The following is a 24839-nucleotide window of genomic DNA, read 5'->3' as shown; positions in this document are numbered from 1 at the left end:
CTGTGTTTTCAGCAGAGCTTGCTTGTATCTTTTGATGGTCTTATAGGAGAGTGCTTGCTCGGTGAGGTATTTTTTTTTCTTGGGACTGTTCAGATCCCTGACATTGTGGGAACAATCTTTAAAGCCACAGGGGTTGATTCAGGAAACAATGTTGGGTGCGTGATCAAGATACTCTGAAGCCTGGTACACACTTACAATTTTGATTCGCCAATTTTGCCACTTCCATGTCCTATGAGAACTTACCTGTACATTCTGTACGTAGTATTCAAAATCTTCATACTATGTAGAGGGGGTAAAATGGGCCGGTGATTGGTCAATCAAAATTGGATGTGTGTACCAGGCTTAAGTGAAGGCCGATAGGCGTTAAAATAGGTGGACTTTCAAATAAAAGCTATGCTGAAACATTACGGGCATAAAGCTATGTAACCTGCCTCTTTGAATCAGGACCTGCATCACTACTTTCAAGTCTAAGTCATAGGGGTTAGGGCTGTAGGAGGTAGTTCAACCACAATGAGAATTAAAGGTGACATAGTCAGGACCTTCCACAAAGGGGTTGTTACTTACAGAGCATCCAGCCACTGCCTTTGGTAGCACTATGGTCTCTGTGTCAGGGCAGTTTCAACTATGTCTCTGTTGCAGAGCTACCCCAGCAGGAACAGGCCGGAGAGCTCCACACAATTTGCTCTATCTGGGCCAAGATGTCCTGCTTAGTAGGTCAGGATCTAAGAAACTTCCATATATATATTAAAGTTCGTGGTCTGTCCCTGTCGGAACTTGGGGAAAATGCAGCAAAGGGAATTCCACTGTTGCCTGCATGGCTTGAGGTGCTCACTGCGAATACGTGAGTTACAATGTGCTGTGAAGTTCTGTGAGGACCTACGAGGATGCCTGTCTTTTGATTGCTTCTGCCATTACACATTGGCAAAGGAATCGTATAGGACTTTAGCTGGTGACTAGGTGCTTTATCGGAAGAACTCCCATCTGGCTTGCCTTTTTACTCCACCATGTTGGACTCCACCCACAGTAAATTTTTAGCTTGCTATGAATGGTCATATGATCCAAAAAATTACTTTATTTTTTTGTATTTTTCAGAGGGAGTAATCAGTCCATCCAACAGATTTATCATAAACAGGAAGTGGCCATAAAACCTAATTTGCTATTCACTTCTGGACAGGACCCTGACTAATAATGTTAGTTTGGACATCTGTGTATACAGTTGACTGAAAATGTTTTTTTCTGGAGCAAAGGTGAACTATAGGTTTTTGTGACAGTTATGCTTTTAATTAGATCTGTCTGTCAGAGTAAATTTCACAATATGAAAATACTGTAACAAAAGAAAATCAACGATATGAAAATAACTTTATTTACATTTTGTCTTCAATACAAAGAGTAAGAGATGTCAGTACAAAGATATAAAGCCAAAATGTACAAAACGCTCAGAAGATTAGAAAAATAACTGAAAAACATCTGTACAAAATTCAAAATACATTTCCATAAGGAAAATGAAAAAGCGTTTTTCTGACCGAGGTCTACTCGTTAGTCTATAAGCCTTGTATATATCTTCACTTCTGAGGACGAAGGTCAGTTAGTGAAGTAAAATACAAGCAAACCCTTTATAATTTATACAGTAAATTTTGTCCTGTGACTAGTGGAGACTGCTCTGACAAACGCTCAGCGTTTGTGAATCGACATGAGTGAGGGATATAATTACTTTATACTGATCCCACCTCAGTATTGTCTGTAAAGCTTCTATTTATATTGTCCGTAAAGCTTCTGTTTATGATTTCTTATATAACATGACAGTGAAGAGGGGTTGCAGCATATGTAAGTTGACATTGTTGTTGAAATTCAGGTACATTAAGTTGCAATAGGTAGCTCTTGTTTTACTCTTACACAGGGACTCCTTATAACACAGGGACATCTGCTTTCAGAAGACAATGGGGCTGGAAGGGTCTATGTGACATCATTCTAGCAATTTGCGAATGCGACTTTGTGAAGCGATTTTTGAAAGAATCACTCCAATAAATGCTACCTGCAGCATGTTTGCGATTTTGAAAAAATCACAACGCTGCTGTTGGAACACCCTCATAGGGTAACATTAGCCCAGCGCTTTTCAAATCGCTGTAAATTTGAAAAGCGCTCAGAAGCACTCTTGGTGTGCACCAGCCTCCTTCATTCACCTTTGTTTCCCTCTTGTCATACAGGAAAGCTAAATAAAAGGGCAATCCTGGTGAGGCAAATATCTTCTTCCCTCTCTTTCAGATTTTCTCTCCTCATTATTTCTCTGCATAAGGGCTCAGACACACTATAAGGTAGTGAAAACAGGGATTAATAGAGATGGTGGTGAAGGGGAGGACATAGGTAGGTGTGTTTGTGTGGGGGGGAGGCATGGGGGGATTGGCCTTGAGGGAATTACAGTGGCCATACTTCTGTTGACTTGACAGCTGATAGACCAACCGTTTTGATATTAGCGAATCGGATAAAATTTTTTGGGTGGAAATTGGTTGACTGTATCAATCTGAGATGTTGGGAAATCTTGGGCCAATGTGGTTGTCAGGTGCGATAATCATGGCTTGCAATAACCACGAATTATAGACAAGACGGAAACCCCAGCCATTGTCCCTCAAAATGTATTGTGCCCCCCTGATGCCTGTACTTACCTGTCACACTGTTCACAGAGTGTCCTTGCTGTATTTCCGCATTGGCACTCCACGTGACTACTGGCATATACGACATGGGGTGAGTGTGTGACATAATTTGGGCTGAGGCTGCCATGATAACGGGCCTGTAGTCTGTGTTTCCCCCCAGGCCAATAGGTCCCAGGCCTATAGGTCCCAGTCCTCCCCTGGTAGCAGCATAGTGTGCTGTGTATGGTGTGTGTGTGTATAGTGTAGTGTGTAGTATGTGTGTGTACTGTGTGTGTGTGTGTATAGTGTGTGTGTTGTGTGCGGTGTGTGTGCGTGTATAGTGTGTGTGTACTGTGTGTGTGTGTATAGTGTGTGTGTTGTGTGCGGTGTGTGTGCGTGTATAGTGTGTGTGTACTGTGTGCGTGTGTATAGTGTGTGTGTGCGCGAGTATAGTGTGTGTGTGTTTGTGTGTGTTGTGTGTATATAGTGTGTGTGTGTGTATACTGTGTGTGGTGTGTGTGAGTGCATGCCGCAATAAGTATATTTTAATTGTGAAACGCTCTGCTGCATTACAACTATTTTCTGGTGAACCCATGCCGCAATAAGTGTATTTTCTGATTTTCTGGTGAAATGTTGCTGCATTATGATTTTCGGGGGTCTTGGGGGTGGGGTTCACAGGATTTCTCGCCTGGAGTGACAAAATGTTAGAGGCACTCCTGTGCAGCTATGTCAGGAACACACCAAATCCAAATTAGATAGTAACGCATTAGAGACAATTTTCTTTTTTTTTTATTAGAACAGGCAGCTCCATCACTGCACTAACATTCCTCCCTTCCATTCAGGGAGGTGGGCAATATGTTGATATCATCACCATGATTGGCTGCACAACTCTTTATAAATATATATATATATATATATATATATGGCCTTGGATAAGTATAAACTTTTCCTACAGAGTTTTTTTTTCTTTACGGGGAGGTGTGACATTATTGTTAAATGGTAATGGCATTTTTGCTAATCAAGTGGCGTTTTCTGATGGTGAATATGAACTAAATCTGTCACTCACTGTACTTTTAAGAAAGCCTTTATGTGTAGACACTCTGTGACCTGGGAATCTTCCCAAAGTAGACAAGCAAGTATATAAGGCACTTTATTAGTTAGTTGCTTGTACAAACAGGTTGTGAACAGTGACTGATGGCCTTTTGTCACATGAGTGACAGAACCCCAGAGATAGATTTGGCTTTTCCAATGTATTTCTGTAAGGAGTAATAGTCACCTGGTGATTCAGTTTCAAATTGCTGTTAATTCTTCAGCTTGTTACAAATAAAAAGCTATCTGGAGAAAGCAAGCTATAGAGAATAGAGGCAGTGTCTGTGTGTGGCTACCAGGCTTGTCTCTTCCTTAATTTTAGTAGGCAATGTCTTGGGGCTGATTTATAAAGCCGTGATAAAATGGGATTTTTTTTACCCCTGCCCTTAGTGCCCCACATTTCCTTGTGCATCAGCCTTGTCTGTGATGTGCACAAATCTCCTCATGTGTAACAACAGGCCCAACTCAACGTATAGAACCCAAGTGCAGTAGTTCTCGGCTGCAGAAAATCCAGCATGTGTGGCAGCCACAGACTCCTCTCTAGCGCTCGGCCAGCATCCTGGGGGATTACTTTGGCTAAACCATGGATGAGAGCATTATTCTCCCCACTTACCCTGCCGCCTGACATCATTCCTGCGCCTCTCTGCCCTCTTACCTCCATTGACTGAGCATGTGTATGGGGATGTAGACTGTTATATTTGTGGCCTTTACAGAAATCTGGCCCATTTTTCAGAAGATGTTTTTGGGAATAAGCAATGTATCTGGCATTTTGGTATGTCTATCGTGGCTTTTACAATACTCCAGAGAGAGTACATACAGCCCTTATATGCTGGTGTTCCAGTTAGCTTTGAAGACTATTTGTGTGCTATCCAGTGCATCTGAGAATACAAGGTTCAAAGCTCAAAAAATTCAGAAGTAAAAGTCAATAGAATAATTTGCTGGTATGAATCTATACTTTGTTGGCTGGTTAAACTCCTACATCATACACATAGGTGTAATCCAATGATCTTGCTTTGAAATCCCATCAAGAAAAAGCTTAAGTTTACTTTGGCTCTCAAGTCATTTTTCGCCATAATTATGATGAACTAGAGGGCAATATAATATGATAAATTTGTGTGCTTCATCAGATTTCTTCACTTTGGTCTCGAAAGCTACTTGAGGATTATGTCCAAAAATGAGATGTATTTTGAGGTGAGCCACCAAAGAAACAATATGTAAGCTGGTCCAAGAACCCTAATAGTAGCCTCCCAGATGAGGCTGGACATGGGTGTTTGGATGCCGTGGAACACTTGGGTTTGGGTAGATGTTGGCATTGGGTGAACTCCAGTAAGGTGAGGTTGCTCCAAAGAAGCCAGATGATGTCACTGGCATAGACGGAGGAAAATTAACCTTCTGTTGGTGAGTATGGTAAGGTGGCATATAGGAAAATTCAGATGGATATTTGTACATTGAGGTCTCAGTGGGGTGTGGCTGCAATGCTTGAGCAATGCCATGAAAGTCAAATTTGTAGGCATAACGCTTGCCGTGAACTTTAGTCATAATGTTTTTGTCATAGTAGTATCGCAGTGCCCGGCTGAGCTTGTCATAGTTCATATTGGGTTTGCTTTTCCGTTCACCCCATCTCCTCGCCACCTCATCTGGGTCTGTCATTTTGAACTCTCCATTTGTGCCCTCCCAAGTGATGCAGCTGGCATTGGCGCTGTCAGATAAGAGTTCAAGGAGGAACTGCCATAGCTGGATTTGGCCACTGCCTGTGTGAGACAAAAAAACAACAACATATTTTGAATTAGAAATGTAATCAGTATCTTTTCACCATCCACCAGAAATACATGCAGTGCATGTCTGGATAGTCAGCAAAACTTTAGACAAAGACAAGACAAATAACATTTATATCGCTCTTTTCTCCTGGCAGACTCAAAGCACCAGAGCTGCAGCCACTAGGACACGCTCTATAGGCAGTAGCAGTGTTAGGGAGACTTGCCTAAGGTCTCCTACTGAATAGGTGCTGGCTTACTGAACAGGCAGAGCCGAGATTCAAACCCTAATCTCCTGCGTCAGAGGCAGAGCCCTTAACCATTACACCATCCAGCCACTGCTACTCATCTCTAACCTAACTTTTATTACTCTTTTGAGTACACGTACACTATATTGCCAACAATATTGGGATGCCCAAGCTTACAAATATGAACTTTAACATCCCATTTTTAATCAGTAGGTTGTAATAGGGAGCTGGCCCACTATTAGCAGCTATAACTGCTTTAACTTCTATGGGAAGGCTTACCACAAGGTTTAGGAGTGTATTTACTGGGAAATTCTGACCATTGTTCCAGAGGAGCATTTGTGAAGACTGACATTGATGTGAGACTGTGAGACATGAAGCCCTCACAGTCTCAACTATGATTAATAATAAATAATCCGAAAGCTATGCTATTGGGTTGAGTTCAGGGGAGACTGTCAAGCCCACACCAAACTTGCTCATCCATGTCTTTATGGGCCATGCTTTGTGCTCTGGTGCATCTTTGTTTTGGAACAGGAAGGGGCCATTCCCTCACTGTTCCCACAAAGTTGGAAGCACAATTGGCCAAAATGTCTTGTATCCTGAAGTTTTTAGAGCTCCTTTATTGTAACAAAGAGGCCAAGCCTAACCCTCGACAAACAACCCCACACCATAATCCCTCTCCACCAAACTGTACACTTTGCACAATGCAGTCAGGCAGGTACTGTTCTTGGGGCATCCACCAAATGCAGATTTATCAATGACTCCACTTACAAAGAAATAAGCCATTTAATGGTAACAAAACAAATTAACCACAAAAAAACCCCAATAAACTGACATAAAAACTATCAATTGATTTGCATGTTATTGGGTGCAATTAGTAATTTGATCCTCAAGTAGAACTTGGCACTTAGTAGAGAAACCATTGTTGGCAAGCACCTGCAGTAAGTAATTTCTTGAATTTGTTTGCCAGATTTGCACACATTTCAAGAATGATTTAAGCCCATTTGTCTTTACAGAATCTCTATCAATCTTTGAGGCTTCTTGGCTGCCACTTGGCAACTCAAAACTTCAGCTACCTCCACAGATTTTTTTTTTATATGACTGGTGTCTGTAGCCTGGCTAGGCCACTTCATAACCTTAATGTGCTTCTTCTTTAGCCACTCCATTGTTGCTTTGGCTGTGTATTTTGGGTCATTGTGCTGCTGTAAGACCCATCCACAACCCATCTTCAGTGTTCTGATTGTGGGAAGATTTTTAGAACATGATCCCATCCAATGGCCCCTCAGTGTGGTAAAGTTGTCCTGTACTCTTAGCAGAGAAACACCATCTCTATGCTTGAGTGTGGGGCAAGGTGTGCTTTAAGTCATACTCAGTATTTTTATAAAAAAACACTTTCACTACCTACTGTACCAAATGATTCTGAATTTAGTTTCTGCAAACAATTATTGTAATTTAATTGCATGACTGCATATCAAATTGGGCAATGAAAAATGAACTTCCCTCTGAGGGCTTATTTACACTAGAGGCGATTTGCTGCATTTCCACAAATGCAAATTCAGATTGAGAAATGCAGCATATTAAAATCAATAGGCTGTCGTCTGATTCACATGTGGGGGAAAAAAATAGGAAAGCATGCAGCAAAAGTAGAGTGATGTATGAGAATCCCTAATCTAGCATAAATGCAAATGCCAGATGAAGTGGAAACGGGCGCCAAGTGTGCAATATACAGGTCCTTCTAAAAAAATTAGCATATTGTGATAAAGTTCATTATTTTCTGTAATGTACTGATAAACATTAGACTTTCATATATTTTAGATTCATTACACACAACTGAAGTAGTTCAAGTCTTTTATAGTTTTAATATTGATGATTTTGGCATAGAGCTCATGAAAACCCCAAATTCCTATCTCAAAAAATTAGCATATCATGGAAAGGTTCTCTAAACTAGCTATTAACCTAATCATCTGTATCAACTAATTAACTCTAAACACCTGCAAAAGAATCCTGAGGCTTTTAAAAACTCCCAGCCTGGTTCATTACTCAAAACCGCAACCATGGGTAAGACTGCCGACCTGACTGCTGTCCAGAAGGCCATCATTGACACCCTCAAGCAAGAGGGTAAGACACAGAAAGAAATTTCTGAACGAATAGGCTGTTCCCAGAGTGCTGTATCAAGGCACCTCAGTGGGAAGTCTGTGAGAAGGAAAAAGTGTGGCAGAAGATGCTGGACAACGAGAAGAGGTGACCGGACCCTGAGGAAGATTGTGGAGAAGGACCGATTCCAGACCTTGGGGGACCTGCGGAAGCAGTGGACTGAGTCTGGAGTAGAAACATCCAGAGCCACCGTGTACAGGTGTGTGCAGGAAATGGGCTACAGGTGCCGCATTCCCCAGGTCAAGCCACTTTTCAACCAGAAACAGCGGCAGAAGCGCCTGACCTGGGCTACAGAGAAGAAGCACTGGACTGTTGCTCAGTGGTCTAAAGTACTTTTTTCGGATGAAAGCAACTTTTACATGTCATTCGGAAATCAAGGTGCCAGAGTCTGAAGGAAGACTGGGGAGAGGGAAATGCCAAAATGGCTGAAGTCCAGTGTCAAGTACCTACGGTCAGTGATGGTCTGGGGTGCCATGTCAGCTGCTGGTGTTAATCCACTGTGTTTTATCAAGGGCAGGGTCAATGCAGCTAGCTATCAGGAGATTTTGGAGCACTTCATGCTTCCATCTGCTGAAAAGCTTTATGGAGATGAAGATTTCATTTTTCAGCATGACCTGGCACCTGCTCACAGTGCCAAAACCACTACTAAATGGTTTACTGACCATGGTATTACTGTGCTCAATTGGCCTGCCAGCTCTCCTGACCTGAACCCCATAGAGAATCTGTGGGATATTGTGAACAGAAAGTTGAGAGACGCAATACCCAACACTCTGGATGAGCTTAAGGCCGCTATCGAAGCATCCTGGGCCTCCATAACACCTGAGCAGTGCCACAGGCTGATTGCCTCCATACCACGACGCATTGAAGCAGTCATTTCTGCAAAAAGGATTCCCGACCAAGTATTGAGTGCATAACTGAACATAATTATTTGAAGGTTGACTTTTTTTGTTTTAAAACACTTTTCTTTTATTGGTGGGATGAAATATGCTAATTTTTTGAGATTTGGGGGTTTTCATGAGCTGTATGCCAAAATCAATAAAAGGCTTGTCCTACTTCAGTTGTGTGTAATGAATCTAAAATATATGAAAGTCTAATGTTTATCAGTACATTACAGAAAATAATGAACTTTATCACAAGATGCTATTTTTTTTAGAAAGACCTGTACAGGGTAGCGCACTAAAGATTGTCCTAGCTGCCTGCCATGAGTGTAAGCATACGGACAGGTGACGGCTGACTGGTCCCTATGTGCCTCTTACTCTATTCCTGCTGTGTGTGACCTCTCCAGCTTACTTTAAGTCTGTGTTGCCTGCATTTGCTGCCGTATAAGAAGGTTATTCATACAGCAGCAAATGCAAGTGATACAGGCTTCAATTAAGTCAGAGATGACACACATAGCAGGAATAGAGTAAGAAGCACTTGGGGACCAGCTGGCCAGAGTCTTCCTGTATACTCTCCTGCTCAGGGCCGGATTTACCATAAGGCACACTAGGCACGTGCCTACAGGCGCCTGATTGGACAAGGGGCGGGTGTAAATCATGTCCCTTTAAGATGAAAAGGCTGAAAAAGCAACACTAATGCCAGCGCCACCCGCCTCCTTCTCTTTGCATAATGATCCGACGGCCACGTGTGCGGCCGCAACTACAGTGAGGGGCGGGCGGCTAGTGACACTCGCACACACAATTATGTGCCGCTCTCCCTGCCCACCGGCCACCGTATTCATGTCTTGTCTGCACAGTGCACACAGTGCTGCAACTTATAACAGCAGCTGCTGCGTGCATGGGCGGCGCGATTGTCTGTCCCTGCTGCCCTGGAGTCCTCCTGGCTGGGACTTTGATAAAGCACGTGGGCGGGCGAGGCGGGGCATGAATAATCATCACTTACCGGCGAAAATTATCCTGCCGGTGCGATGGAAGGGGGACAGAGAGGAGGAAGATGAATCCAGTAGCACGGGTAGGGAAGAAGCTCCGCCCCCTCTCCTGTCCATCAGCAATCAGCATGTGTTTTCAAGTGACAGGCGGGGAGGGGGTGCGGAGGAAACACTGTAGGTAGGACTCATGAGATAGCCCTGCACTTTATAGTTACAACGTCGCCCCGTGTGTATACTATTGGGGGCTTGAGGCTGTCTGTGGCTGTGCATGTGTGACTGACACAGTGCCCTGGTACCTGGTGGAGAGGGGACACACTAGCTGGACCCTAGGATGTACAGAGAAAAATGTATGCAGCCAGTCTGCTGGTTGTGGGGTAAGTGATTGTGTGTTTGGATTGTGTGTGTGTATTGTGAGCTGTGTGTGTGTACATTGTGACCAGCCAGGGTGCACTGCATTAGCTCAGCTGCCTCAGCAGCATATTCCTGTGAGCCGAAAAAGGATCACCCCTATGGTACCTGGCTGATCAACTCTGCCCCGCCCCTCCCCCCTTTCAGCTGAATCTGTGCAGGAATGGAGGAACAGGTCCAGTGGCAGCATTGTGCTAAGTTGAGGGGACACAGAGAAAACTGATGCAGCCAGTCTCTGCTGACATTGGTGAGAATGTGTGTGTACTATGAGCTGTGTGTATTGTGTACTGTGAGTATGTGTGTATTGTGTGCATTGTAAGCTCTGTGTGTGTGAGTACTGTGAGTTGTGTGTGTGTGTGTGTGTGTGTGTATACTGTGAGCTGTGTGTGTGTGTGTGTGTGTGTGTACTGTGAGCTGTGTGTGTACTGTGAGCTGTGTGTGTACTGTGAGCTGTGTGTGTACTGTGAGCTCTGTGTGTGTGTGTGTACTGTGAGCTCTGTGTGTGTGTGTGTGTGTGTGTGTGTGTGTGTGTGTGTGTGTGTAATGTGAGCTCTGTGTGTGTGTGTGTGTGTGTGTGTGTGTGTGTGTGTGTGTATACTGTGAGCTTGGGGGTGTATACTGTGAGCTTGTGGGGGTGTACTGTGAGCGTGTGTGTGTGTGTGTGTGTGTGTGTGTGTGTGTGTGTGTGTGTGTGTCTGTGTGTGTCTGTGTCTGTGTGTGTGTGTGTGTGTGTGTGTGTATACTGTGAGCTTGTGTGGGTGTACTGTGAGCTTGTGTGGGTGTGTAAGGTGTGTTTTTTTTAAGTGTTATTGAGAGCATTAATACTGAAGCATTTTATACTTAGTGGGGCTTCCTTTAGTCCCATGTAGGCCTTGAGCTTCCTCGATGCCCTCACCAGTCGCTCCATTGTTACCTCCGGTAAATTGGCCAGTTGCTCTTCACAATGCATGTACAACCCTGCTGTGTACGCACCCCTGTCACACTCCTGCGGCTGGGAGTGTTCTCTGCCTGGGGAGGACACACGTGCAGAGGTGACCAGGGGACAACCGAGCGGCCCCGGAGGACAGGGATAGAGCCCGTGGCCTACATGGGGCTGGAGGAAGCCCTAGGTAAGTATATATCCCACAGTATTTAACCTCTCAAGTTTACTTTAAACAAGCATGCTTTATTGCATGGGGAAAGGGGGGGGGGGGGGGGGGTAATGGAATGGCTATTGTCCAGGCTGCAGTTTACCTGGGGGGGGGATTGTATTAATACCTAGGCCAGGGGCTGTTTGGGCAAATTGATCTGGGAAGGGTGGTCCTTGTCTAGGCTTTAAAGGGGTCATCTGGCAAAAATATGGGTCTACCGCTCTACTTACCTGGGGCTTCCTCCGGCCCCTTGCAGATGACACACCGCAGCTCTGCACTCAGTTTTCAGCCCGAGGTCCTCGCCAGTGCAAAGGGCGACCTTTGGCTATAGGCTGCCCAGCATTTGCCTATATACTTGCCTTTATGACAGGCAACTGGGACAGTGCTTTGTGCACCACCCTGTACTTTATAAAAGGGTTTGTTGCCTAGGCCACAATTTATCACTACTTGTCATCTGTTACCTGCTACCTTCCAAACTAGGGATGATCAATGAGATGCAAATAGTTCAGTTTATGCATGATTATGTAAATGTATGCAGCTTGAGAAGGAACCAATCAATTTAAACCTGGGTGAGACTTGATTGGTCCATTTTCAAGCGGCATACATTTGGGGGTGTGGCCTTTGCTGAGGGGCGGAGTTTAGGGCGCCAGAACTTCTGTGCCTATAGGCTCCTGAGCTGTAAATCCGGCCCTGCTCCTGCTTGTGGCGGGCAGCTTTCGTGTGCCACTCTGTATTTTACAGTAGGTAATGAAAATGTTTTTAAATAATTACTTTGATTAAGCACAATGTTTTGCTTTTAGCCACTTCGGTCCTAGACCTGTTTTCCTCTCATGGACTGGAGCAGATTTGACATTTTAGCTGTGCCCCTATTTAATCAGCAATATCTTTATTCCTTTTTATGACATTAGTGATATATACTGTATGTTAAGGCCAGATCCTAAAGTTGGCCACTTAGCGTTCTGGCTGGCCAATATGGGAAGTGGCCAGGCTACTGCAGCCAGTGCAAGAAACAGCACCGTTTGCAGGGCAACTCGTGCCTGCATTCTCTACCTCCCTGCTAGGTGTGGTGTCTCCAGCTTTCATTACAGCCTGTGTTACGGCACCAAATACCAGATACAAAGGCTGCAATAAAAGCCCATGGAGACACGGCACACACACACACACAGCAGGGAGCGAGAGAGCACAGCACGCACATTGCATTGGCTGCCCCTGAATATTTCCTCCCTGCAGAAAGAGGTGAGTGGAGGACACGGGGGCAGGGATAGGAGCTCACACATGTCCAGCTTTACCAAACCTGCAACCTGGCAGTGCAAGGAATGACGGAGCCCTGCTAAAACTTGTGCCATTTTTGCTGAAGGGGGAATGTGGTTTACTCATTGACTGCAGTGGCTGGCCACTTTGCATTTTGCTGGCCAGAACCCAGGTTCTGGTTGTAACATTCATAATTTTTGGGGGGGACAAACTAGACTTTCTTTGGGTACTGTTTTTCCCAGGAGTTATTTCATTTCCTATACATTTTAAAAATAGAGTTTGTTGGTTTTCAGCTACAGTACTATTATTTTTAAAATAAAAAGTGCTACTGTACATAATAAACACTAATTAAATTTGGCTAATTATTCCATTTATTTTGTTGCTGCTACAATGTTGGGTGAACATATTTAATTTTGAAATAAAGGTTTATATTTCTGCATTATGCATTTTTTCCCTTTTACTGCAATGACAATAAAAACACATCTAATGGTAAACTGGGTATAAAAGGTTTATAGAAAACATGATTAGTTGCTTTATTATGCAGGGCGTGTGGTTTCAAAGTGGGCAGGGCTATAGACACCCCGCCCCCATCTTATTTATACCTTTTTCTGGGGTCTAATGGTCCCTCTCCTCTTCATATCTTTTTGGGGGTAGTCTAGTGGTGCCCCCTCCTTTCCCTTTACGGTGTTACCTGGTAGCCTAGTATTTCCCCCTTCCCATTTAAGGCATCCCATGGTAATGTAGTACACCCCTCTTTTACACAACTCTCCATGGTGGATAGTACACCCTTGTTAGTTCCCCAATTGTTGCGCCTGGTGATGAGAACAGGCACATGCTAGCATGCGTGCTGTGTTCAACAACTGCTGCAGACTAACAATAATGTCCTTCTCCTACAACCAGTGTCAGAGAGGATGTGATTGTACTGTAGCATGAGCATAAATGTTTAATTTTTCCTACTGGTATTTTTCCTTCTCCAAACACAGTGGATTGAGTTCATGGCAAAAAGCCATACTTTTGTCTCATCTGACTACAGCATGTTCTCCCGAGCCTTCTCTGGATTATTTTGATGTTAATTGGCAAACTTAATGCTTTCCAATCCTGTGATCGACATTGGCATTTTCCAGCAAAGCTCCAGTGTTGGATATAGTTACAGGAAAACATGACTCCTGCTAGGGGTGCTGTTCCCGGATAAAATGCAGCACAGTGTTTGCCCCCTTTAGATCAAAGGGTAGGACTAAGTCTGACACTTTGGTCACTGCTGGCCTCACGCACTGCCACTGCGCTATGTGATTAAATATTACATGGGCGCATTCTGGCTCACAGCTTGGGGCACCATTGCTGGATCTAGTATAGCACTGCATCAGCCTAAAGGGTCAAACAAGGTTATATTTATATATATATATATATATATATATATATATATATATCTATATCCCCTTCGGTACAATGCTGTGGTGGTAATACCATAATTATACTGGTATGTATGCAATGGGGCAGAGGTACAGTACTGGAGATGGTGCCGGCCCTGTCCCCTTGCTGATGCTGGGCCATCTCCTTGCACTGGTGCGAGGAGGTAGAGACCCTTCGAGATTGATGGTCATTTTATAATTTCTGACAAATCGCACCATCAATTGTCACCTTCTCACCAAGCTTCTTGCTAATGGCCTTGTAGCTCATTCCAGCGTTGTGCAGGTCTACAATCTTGTCCCAGGTGTCCTATGATGCCTCTTTGGTCTTGCATATGGTAATGGAAAGGTTGTAAAAGAAGAAATTGATTCTGTGGACCCTTGTCCTTTTCAAACATAACTAGTTAAAGATCAAAACTATCTGTAATCGATTGACTATAATCTTCGTGCCGCATGGACACATAACCAATCTGTGGGAGCCAGAATTCTGGATGGGTTGTAGGGGTTCAAAAACTTAGTTCGCTCATTGACATGCAAATCAATTTGTAACTTTAAAATGTGATTTTTTTCGGGGTCCGTTAAAAATGGCGCCAATTATCGTAGTTAAAAAATGGCGCCCCATAGAGAACCACTATCGCTAGTTATTTTTCGTTTTTGACAGCTAAAAAACGGCGCCGGCTTTAAAAACAATATTTATTGTTTATATTTGTATTGTTCCCAAACGATATTTTTCGTTTTAACCCTTGCTTTGCTGCCGTTTGGAAAATATCTGCCTGCCGGCTTTAATGTTTAATAGCAAAGCCCCCTTAAAAGCTATAAACACCAAATTTGCAGGTAATGTTAAGAAGAAAATTGTGAACAAGAGGAAAACATTTTTTTTTCAAAAAGACCTTATAGTTTTTGAGAAAATCGATTTTGAATATTCTTCTTCTGACCGTGGGAAAATTAAACGTCCGCCGACTTTAGCGGTTAATAGCAAAGCCCCTTTAAATGCCAGAAACACCAAATGTGTAGGGAATGTTAAGAATAGTGGGAACACGAAGAAAAAAAAATTGTTCAAAAAGACCTTATAGTTTTTGAGAAAATCGATTTTAAATCTTCAAAGAGGAAAATGTATCTATTTAAATGGCGTACTGACATTTCCGCGGTGGAAACAATTCCCGCCGACTTTAGCAGTTAATAGCAAAGTCCCCTTAAATCCCAGCAACACCAAATTTGCAGGATATGTTCAAAAGATACTGTGAAACAATATTTAAAAAAAAAATTGAAATTTTTTTTTTTTTTAAATTTAAATTTTGGGGTTATGTTCAGAGTGTGGGAATTTTTTTTTGAAAAAAATGACGTGGGGTCCCCCCTCCCGAGCCTCTGTAACCCCTTGTCTCCCATGCAGGCTGGGATAGCCAGAATGCGGAGCCCCGGCCGACTGGGGCTTCGCATCCTGAGCTATACCAGCCCGCATGGTCCATGGTATGGGGGGGGCTCTGGGGGGGAGGGGCGGCCAAGCCTCCCCCCCCCCCACCCCGGAGCCCTTGTCCAATCCATGGACAAGGGGCTCTTCCCCACCCCCGGTGGGGGCGATGACTCCCTGGGGGGGGGTTCATGGTGGCATCTGGGAGTCCCCTTTAAGAAGGGGACCCCCAGATGCCCACCCCCCTCCCAGGAGAAATGAGTATAGGGGTACAAAGTACCCCTTCCCCATTTCAACAAAGGGTTAAATGAAATAAAAACACAGCCAGGCCCACATCTGTCCCGCACTCCCACCTCCCATGCTGACAGGCTAGTACCAGGAACTGTAAGGTACCACATCCTTAATATTTACAAGTTGTATATGCAACGATGGAATGATGCTATGCACAGAATTCACTTGAATGTCGAACACTGGCAATAAATGTATATGCTATAGACGGAAGATGCACGCATTCTGTTTCTTTTGATGCAATGAAATAAAAACACAACCACGAGAAAAGTATTTTAATAATCTTAATTAACCACAAATACTTACCTGTACCTTTAAAAAAATGTTCCCACGCCAATATATCCTCGGAAATGATCCAACGAATAACAATATCCTCTTATCTTGCGATCACTCACCCCTCATCGCAAGATAAGAGGATAATGTTATTCGTTGGATCATTTCCGAGGATATATTGGCGTGGGAACATTTTTTTTAAAGGTACAGGTAAGTATTTGTGGTTAATTAAGATAATTAAAATACTTTTCTCGTGGTTGTGTTTTTATTTCATTTAACCCTTTGTTGAGATGGGGAAGGGGTACTTTGTACCCCTATACTCATTTCTCCTGGGAGGGGGGTGGGCATCTGGGGGTCCCCTTCTTAAAGGGGACTCCCAGATGCCACCATGAACCCCCCCCCAGGGAGTCGTCGCCCCACCTCCTCCTGGGGCACCGGAGGTGGGGAAGAGCCCCTTGTCCATGGATTGGACAAGGGCTCCGGGGGGGGGAGGGGGAGGCTTGGCCGCCCCTCCCCCCCAGAGCCCCCCCATACCATGGACCATGCGGGCTGGTATAGCTCAGGGTGCGAAGCCCCAGTCGGCCGGGGCTCCGCATTCTAGCTATCCCAGCCTGCATGGGGGACAAGGGGTTACAGAGGCTCGGGAGGGGGGACCCCACGTCGTTTTTTAAATTTATTTCCCACACTCAGAACATTAAAAAAATAAAAATTGATACCAAATTTAAAAAAAAACGACGTGGGATCCCCCCTTCCGAGTCTTTGTAACCCCTTGTCCCCCATGCAGGCTGGCATAGCCAGAATGCGGAGCCCCGGACGACTGGGGCTTCGCACCCTGAGCTATACCAGCCCGCATGGTCCATGGTATGGGGGGGCTCCGGGGGGAGGGGCGGCCAAGCCTCCCCCCCCGAAGCCCCTTGTCCAATCCATGGACAAGGGGCTCTTCCCCGCCTCCCTTGCCCCAGGTGGAGGCGAGGGGCGACGACTCCCTGGGAGGGGGGTTCATGGTGACATCTGGGAGTCCCCTTTAAGAAGGGGACCCCCAGATGCCCACCCCCCTCCCAGGAGAAATGAGTATAGAGGTACAAAGTACCCCTTACCCATTTCCACAAAGGGTTAAATGAAATAAAAACACAACCACGAGAAAAGTCCTTTAATGTTCTAAATTAACCACAAATATTTACCTGTACCTTTAAGAAAAAAATCCCACGCCAATCAGGTCCCACGACAGTATCCTCTATCTTGCGATCTTTTGATACATCTTGATTGAAGATCTCCGACGCCACACACGCCGCCTCCGCCGCACTGCTCTTAGCTATACTAAGTATAGCTAAGAGCAAAAAAGCATCTTTAAAATTTTAGCTCCAATGGTCCCCATTGGTTCTTTAACAGACCAATGGAGATCAGGAGGATCCCCATTGGTTGATAAGGAACCAATGGGGAGCCTTGGAGCGAAAGTTTAAAGATGCTTTTTTGCTCTCAGCTATAAGTATAGCTGAGAGTGCGTCTATATAGACGCATTACCACTAGCTGCCGCTGCCCTCCCTGCCTCTCTCTCACCTGTCACCCTCACCCATGCTGGCACCCAGTGCACCCATGGGTGCCAGCATGGGTGAGGGTGACAGGTGTGAGAGAGGCAGGGAGGGCAGCGGCAGCCAGCGGTAATGCGTCTATATAGATGCACTCTCAGCTATACTAAGTATAGCTGAGAACAAAAAGCATCTTTAAATTTTGGCTCCAAGGCTCCCCATTGGTTCCTTATCGACCAATGGGGATCCTCCTGATCCCCATTGGTCTGTTAAGGAACCAATGGGGACCATTGGAGCTAAAATTTAAAGATGCTTTTTGCTCTTAGCTATACTAAGTATAGCTAAGAGCAGTGCGGCGGGGGCGGCGTGTGTGGCGTCGGGGCGGCGGAGATCTTCAATAAGCATGTATCAGAAGGTCGCAAGATAGAGGATACTGTCGTGGGACCTGATTGGCGTGGGATTTTCTTTTAAAGGTACAGGTAAGTATTTCTGAAGATCGCAAGACAGAGGATATTGTCGTCGTGGGACATAACAGATTATAGCGCGGGACCTTTTCCGAGGATAATGGCGTGGGTTTTTTTCTTAAAGGTACAGGTAAGTATTTCTGAAGATCGCAAGATGGAGGATACTGTCATGGGACCTAATTGGCTTGGGATTTTTTTCTTAAAGGTACAGGTAAGTAGTTCTGGTTAATTTAGAACATTAAAGGACTTTTCTCGTTGTTGCATTTTTATTTCATTTAACCCTTTATGGAAATGGGTAAGGGGTGCACCCCTACACTCATTTCTCCTGGGAGGGGGGCAGGCATCTGGGTTCCCCTTCTTAAAGGGGACTCCCAGATGCCACCATGAACCCACCCCCAGGGAGTCGTCGCCCCCACCTCCTCCTGGGGCACCGGAGGTGGGGAAGAGCCCCTTGTCCATGGATTGGACAAGGGCTCCGGGGGGGAGGGGAAGGCTTGGTCGCCCCTCTCCCCCGAGGCCCCCCCATACCATGGACCATGCGGGCTGGTATAGCTCAGGGTGCGAAGCCCCAGTCGGCCGGGGCTCTGCATTCTGGCTATCCCAGCCTGCATGGGGGACAAGGGGTTACAGAGGCTTGGTAAGGGGGGACCCCACGTAATTTTTTTCAAAAAAATTCCCACACTCTGAACATAACCCAAAAATTTAAATTTAATAAAAAAATAAATACAATTTTTCAAAAAAAATTTAAAATATTGTTTCCCAGTATCTTTTGAACATATCCTGCAAATTTGGTGTTGCTAGGATTTAAGGGGACTTTGCTATTAACTGCTAAAGTCGGCGGGAATTGTTTCCACCGCGGAAATGTCAGTACGCCATTTAAATAGATACATTTTCCTCTTTGAAGATTTAAAATCGATTTTCTCAAAAATTATAAGGTCTTTTTGAAAAAAAATGTTTTCCTCTTGTTCACAATTTTCTTCTTAACATTCCCTACACATTTGGTGTTTCTGGCATTTAAAGGGGCTTTGCTATTAACCGCTAAAGTCGGCGGGCGTTTAATTTTCCCACGGTCAGAAGAAGAATATTCAAAATCGATTTTCTCAAAAACTATAAGGTCTTTTTGAAAAAAAAAATTCTCCTCTTGTTCACAATTTTCTTCTTAACCTTTTCACCTCCCCCAGCACGAGTATCTACGTCCCTGTATTTACACAAATATAAACAAATACAAACACTTGGTTCTATTTCTATTTTTAGAACACACTAATTCTGTATGTCCATCTTGTAGCCAAAAAGTAAAACCACATCCAAATACCTTATTATACACCTTCCCATAGAAAAATGAAATACATTTTTATTATTTTTAAAAGCCCTTCGAGGTGAAATGGTTAACATTCCCTGCAAATTTGGTGTTTTTAACTTTTAAGGGGGCTTTGCTATTAAACATTAAAGCCGGCGGGCAGATATTTTCCAAACGACAGCAAAGCAGGGGTTAAAACGATAAATATCGTTCAGGCAGGACAAAAAAAAAAGTTTTAAAACGATACATTTCGTTTTTAAAGGGCTGCACTATTTTAACCTTTAAAACGATAAATATCGTTTTAAACATATATCTGGCAGAAGGGGGCGCCATTATTTTGCCGGCGCCATTTTTCACTAGACGCGATTTTTTCCTGGTTTTTGGTGTATCTGTCATTTTCATGGTAGGTTCATTTTAAGGATAACCGTACTTTTCTTATTCCAGACTTCTTTTTTTAATATTCTTATACTACAGAATTACTTTTGCATTGCAAATATGTCACAGCATGTTTTTTTTAATGAAGGTTAAATTACTTATTTTCAAAAATAGACTTTAAAGAAATTTAGTATGCTGAACTGAGCTGCTTTGTTCATTTGAAACTGAGCTGCTTTGTTTATACGACTATCTGCTTTAATAGTAGTCTCTGCATCCACAAGTGTTTCCACACGGGGGCAGTCTTTGCATAGGAAAGTGATGCTATAGTTGGAAAAAAACTATATTCAGTATTTGGAAGATCATTACTGATTACTCTGAATGGAGTGAGTACTGCAGTGCCTCAATCAGTGTAGAAATGAGAAATGACCACATAAATTACCACATATAAACTGTAGAACCGTTAAACCCCTATCAGACATGTTAAGCCTATACAGATTTTGAAATTGTGGTGGATGTCACGTGAACATAGACAAACTTACTAACGTTTTACTGTATAATAACTGATTTTCAAATGCATACAAAGCATGCATTTAAATTGCATAGGTTGCAAAAATAATTGTAGTACTCCATAGTGAACCACCAGGAGCTCCTATTTTATACCGGAGATTTCCTGACTTGTGAAAAAACGTTCCCGTTATGAATAATTTTTAAAGACTCATCTTCCTCACCTGGATTGGCCAACCTGCTGCTTGTGGGTCCCAAAATCTGGTAGGGGTCTAAAGAGGAGAAAAATAATGTATATGTTTATAAAATATATAAAATCCAGCAGATAACCTTAACACAGTTGCTGTATGAGGTTTTGGTACTCTGTTTAGCAGAAACTCTGCCTTGTATATTGTTTACTTTGTCCCTGGACTATTGGATCCTATCAGTCTCATTAAACAGCACCCAAGGCGGATTGTATATATGTGTTAAGGCGATCAACAACCCCCCCCCCCCCCCCCCCATCACACTTTCACTGACTAACTCCCAAGGCAGGTAGTTCATCAGCTTTGTGCAGCAAGCTCTGCTGCAAGTGAAGCTGATAAACACACACAGCCCTCTCTACTCCCATATTTGCCATGAAGCACTGTTATACTTCACACTTTTTTTTGGTTACTGTACAAATTTTAGACAGAAGTAGAATACATTTAGACTCCTTTAAAGGGCTGAATACTAATCAGAATTCTGAATAGTATACTATTCGTAAAACAAACTTAGGCTAGTTACACACCAGGACGTTGCGTTTAGGGGACGTTATAGGGCACATAACATGCCCCTAACGCAACGCCTGGTGCTCTCTGGTGTGGACGTCAGAGTGAGCCGCGTTGTGCAGCTCACTCTGGCTGCCGTGATGCGTACTCTTGGACGCATGTGGCATCACGTGGTCCCGCCCAGCCAATCGCCGCACAGAGCGGCCGCTCCAGGAAGTAAACACTGCACGTCACTGAGTGCAGTGAATATTAATTAGCCATGTGCCCGGCCGCTCTCCCCTCCTCCCCAACATGACTGAGCATGTGCAAACAGTCTAACGCGGCTTAGCCGCGTAGAACGCACAGCATGCAGCACTTTGCTGCGTTACAATGTAACGCAACATGGGCAGTGTGAACGGCCCACTTGTGTTACATTGCTGTGCGTTGGGGGAGCGTTACAGGCTGCACTACTGGCGCCTGTAATGTCCCTTTGTGCAAGAAGCCTTAAAGATACAGTATGTCTCTAAAACCAGAGAATTTTAGAAAAAGTATAATTTAAGCAATCATGTTTTCTGATCTGCACTTGGGATATGGCACCTGGAACTAGTGTTGGGCGAACATCTAGATGTTCGGGCCGAACATGGCCGCGATGTTCGGGTGTTCGAGCCGAACTCCGAACATAATGGAAGTCAATGGGGACCCGAACTTTCATGCTTTGTAAAGCCTCCTTACATGCTACATACCCCAAATTTACAGGGTATGTGCACCTTGGGAGTGGGTACAAGAGGAAAAAAAATTAGCAAAAAGAGCTTATAGTTTTTGAGAAAATCAATTTTAAAGTTTCAAAGGGAAAACTGTCTTTTAAATGCGGGAAATGTCTGTTTTCTTTGCACAGATAACATGCTTTTTGTCGGCATGCAGTCATAAATGTAATACAGATAAGAGGTTCCAGGAAAAGGGACCGGTAACGCTAACCCAGCAGCAGCACACGTGATGGAACAGGAGGAGGGCGGCGCAGGAGGAGAAGGCCACGCTTTGAGACACAACAACCCAGGCCTTGCATGAGGACAAGAAGCGTGCGGATAGCAATTTGCATTTTGTCGCCATGCAGTCATAAATGTAATACAGATGAGAGGTTCAATAAACAATAAACAGTAATTGGTGTTGTCCAGAATGCGCACAATGCGTGGGTCGCGTTCAATGCAGTCCTAGGCCGAAGAGGTCATAGCCTAGGGTCACAAAAACCTGTTTATTTGGGCAATTTCAATGGTGGCGAGTCTGACGTACATAAATCGCAGCAATGGCCGTTAGCAACGTCTGAATCTCACGAAATGTCTCATGCAGGTAGAAGACATATTGTTAGACTTGAGCTCCAAAGATGGGTTCCCTACATCTCTGCAAACCAGAGTTACAGGGCTCCAAATTTGGTAAAATCCCCCATAGGCTTTCATTGGGCCTCCTATTTACAGTTCCAAAATCTCACATCTTTTCAAAGGGCAATTGCTCAGCAGTGGCAAATTTTCTAGCATTGTAGGGACCCTTAGGGGGAACATGACTGGTGAGTTTCGGGCCCCTAGGCCAAAGAGGTCATAGCCTAGGGTCACAAAAACCTCTTTATTTGGGCAATTTCAATGGTAGTTATGCTGACGTACATAAATCTCAGCCATGGTCGTTAGCAACGTCTGAATTTCACGAAATGTCTCATGCAGGTAGAAGACATATTGTTAGACTTGGATTCCAAAGATGGGGTCCCTACATCTTTGCAAACCAGAGTTACAGGGGTCCAAAATTGGTAAAATCCCCCATAGGCTTTCATTGCCTCCCTATTTCACTTTCCAAAATCTCACATCTTTTCAAAGGGCAATTGCTCAGCAGTGGCAAATTTTCTAGCATTGTAGGGACCCTTAGGGGGAACATGACTGGTGAGTTTCGGGCCCCTAGGCCAAAGAGGTCATAGCCTAGGGTCACAAAACCTGTTTATTTGGGCTATTTCAATGGTGGCGAGTCTGACGTACATAAATCGCAGCAATGGCCGTTAGCAACGTCTGAATCTCACGAAATGTCTCATGCAGGTAGAAGACATATTGTTAGACTTGGATTCCAAAGATGGGGTCTCTACATCTCTGCAAATCAGAGTTACAGGGCTCCAAAATTGGTAAAATCCCCCATAGGCTTTCATTGGGCCTACTATTTACCGTTCCAAAATCTCACACCATTTCAAAGGGCAATGGCTCAGCAGTGGCAAAACTCACCAGTCATGATCCCCCTAAGAGTCCCTACAATGCTAGAAAATTTGGTACTGCTGAGCAATTGCCCTTTGAAAAGATGTGAGATTTTGGAAAGTGAAATAGGGAGGCAATGAAAGCCTATGGGTTTTTTTTCCAATTTTGCACCCCTGTAACTCTGGTTTGCAGAGATGTAGGGACCCCATCTTTGGAATCCAAGTCTAACAATATGTCTTCTACCTGCATGAGACATTTCGTGAAATTCAGAGGTTGCTAACGGCCATGGCTGAGATTTATGTACGTCAGCATAACTACTATTGAAATTGCCCAAATAAACAGGTTTTTGTGACCCTAGGCTATGACCTCTTTGGCCTAGGGGCCCAAAACTCACCAGTCATGTTCCCCCTAAGGGTCCCTACAATGCTAGAAAATTTGCCACTGCTGAGCAATTGCCCTTTGAAAAGATGTGAGATTTTGGAACTGTAAATAGGAGGCCCAATGAAAGCCTATGGGGGATTTTACCAAATTTGGAGCCCTGTAACTCTGGTTTGCAGAGATGTAGGGAACCCATCTTTGGAGCCCAAGTCTAACAATATGTCTTCTACCTGCATGAGACATTTCGTGAGATTCAGACGTTGCTAACGGCCATTGCTGCGATTTATGTACGTCAGACTCGCCACCATTGAAATTGCCCAAATAAACAGGTTTTTGTGACCCTAGGCTATGACCTCTTCGGCCTAGGACTGCATTGAACGCGACCCACGCATTGTGCGCATTCTGGACAACACCAATTACTGTTTATTGTTTATTGAACCTCTCATCTGTATTACATTTATGACTGCATGGCGACAAAATGCAAATTGCTATCCGCACGCTTCTTGTCCTCATGCAAGGCCTGGGCTGTTGTGTCTCAAAGCGTGGCCTTTTCCTCCTGCGCCGCCCTCCTCCTGTTCCATCACGTGTGCTGCTGCTGGGTTAGTGTTACCGGTCCCTTTTCCTGGAACCTCTTATCTGTATTACATTTATGACTGCATGCCGACAAAAAGCATGTTACCTGTGCAAAGAAAACAGACATTTCCCGCATTTAAAAGACAGTTTTCCCTTTGAAACTTTAAAATCGATTTTCTCAAAAACTATAAGCTCTTTTTGCTAAAAAAATTTTTTCCTCTTGTACCCACTCCCAAGGTGCACATACCCTGTAAATTTGGGGTATGTAGCATGTAAGGAGGCTTTACAAAGCACGAAAGTTCGGGTCCCCATTGACTTCCATTATGTTCGGAGTTCGGCTCGAACACCCGAACATCGCGACCATGTTCGACCCGAACCCGAACATCTAGATGTTCGCCCAACACTACACGTGACCTGTTCGGCCAATCACAGCGCTAGCCGAACGTTCGGGGAACGTTCGGCCATGCGCTCTTAGTTCGGCCATATGGCCGAACAGTTTGGCCGAACACCATCAGAAGTTCGGCCGAACTCAAACATCACCCGAACAGGGTGATGTTCTGCAGAACCCGAACAGTGGCGAACACTGTTCGCCCAACACTACCTGGAACCTGATTGGTGAAATACACCTCACCTCTTTTGAGGCCTGTTTTTTTGATAAAAAAAGGTGCCCATACATGGTACAATTTTTCATTTTTTTTTAATTATATAATTTCGATTGATTATTCCATTAGATTGAATATAAAGCATGTCCGATCAGATTTTTCTTGAAAAAAAAACAGGTTAATCGTTCGAATTTCTTGATCGAAAAAAAAAATTATATTTTCAACTTTCTTTCGATTCAATAATTTAGATCGAATAAACGAGAAAATTGA

The 24839-nt window shown here is 44.1% G+C and overlaps 1 protein-coding gene across 3 annotated transcripts in view; it reads right to left on the bottom strand.

The window, feature by feature from the left end:
• Nucleotides 1–1342: 1342 nt before the first annotated feature.
• The window catches only part of FLI1 (Fli-1 proto-oncogene, ETS transcription factor), a 206635-nt gene continuing 183138 nt past the window's right edge, over nucleotides 1343–24839 (bottom strand). For all 3 annotated transcript variants that reach the window (XM_068240347.1, XM_068240348.1, XM_068240349.1), the window contains exons 8-9: nucleotides 20291–20338; nucleotides 1343–5467 (exon numbers count right to left, since the gene is read on the bottom strand). In XM_068240347.1, the coding sequence (XP_068096448.1) occupies nucleotides 4950–5467; nucleotides 20291–20338 (566 nt within the window). In that variant the 3' untranslated portion in view covers nucleotides 1343–4949. The remainder of the gene's footprint in view (nucleotides 5468–20290; nucleotides 20339–24839) is intronic.

Source organism: Hyperolius riggenbachi, chromosome 6 (genome assembly GCF_040937935.1).
Source record: "Hyperolius riggenbachi isolate aHypRig1 chromosome 6, aHypRig1.pri, whole genome shotgun sequence".
Classification (NCBI taxonomy): domain Eukaryota; kingdom Metazoa; phylum Chordata; class Amphibia; order Anura; family Hyperoliidae; genus Hyperolius; species Hyperolius riggenbachi.
The sequence above is the reverse complement of the archived record's forward strand: the minus strand, read 5'-3'. Positions and strand labels throughout refer to the sequence as shown.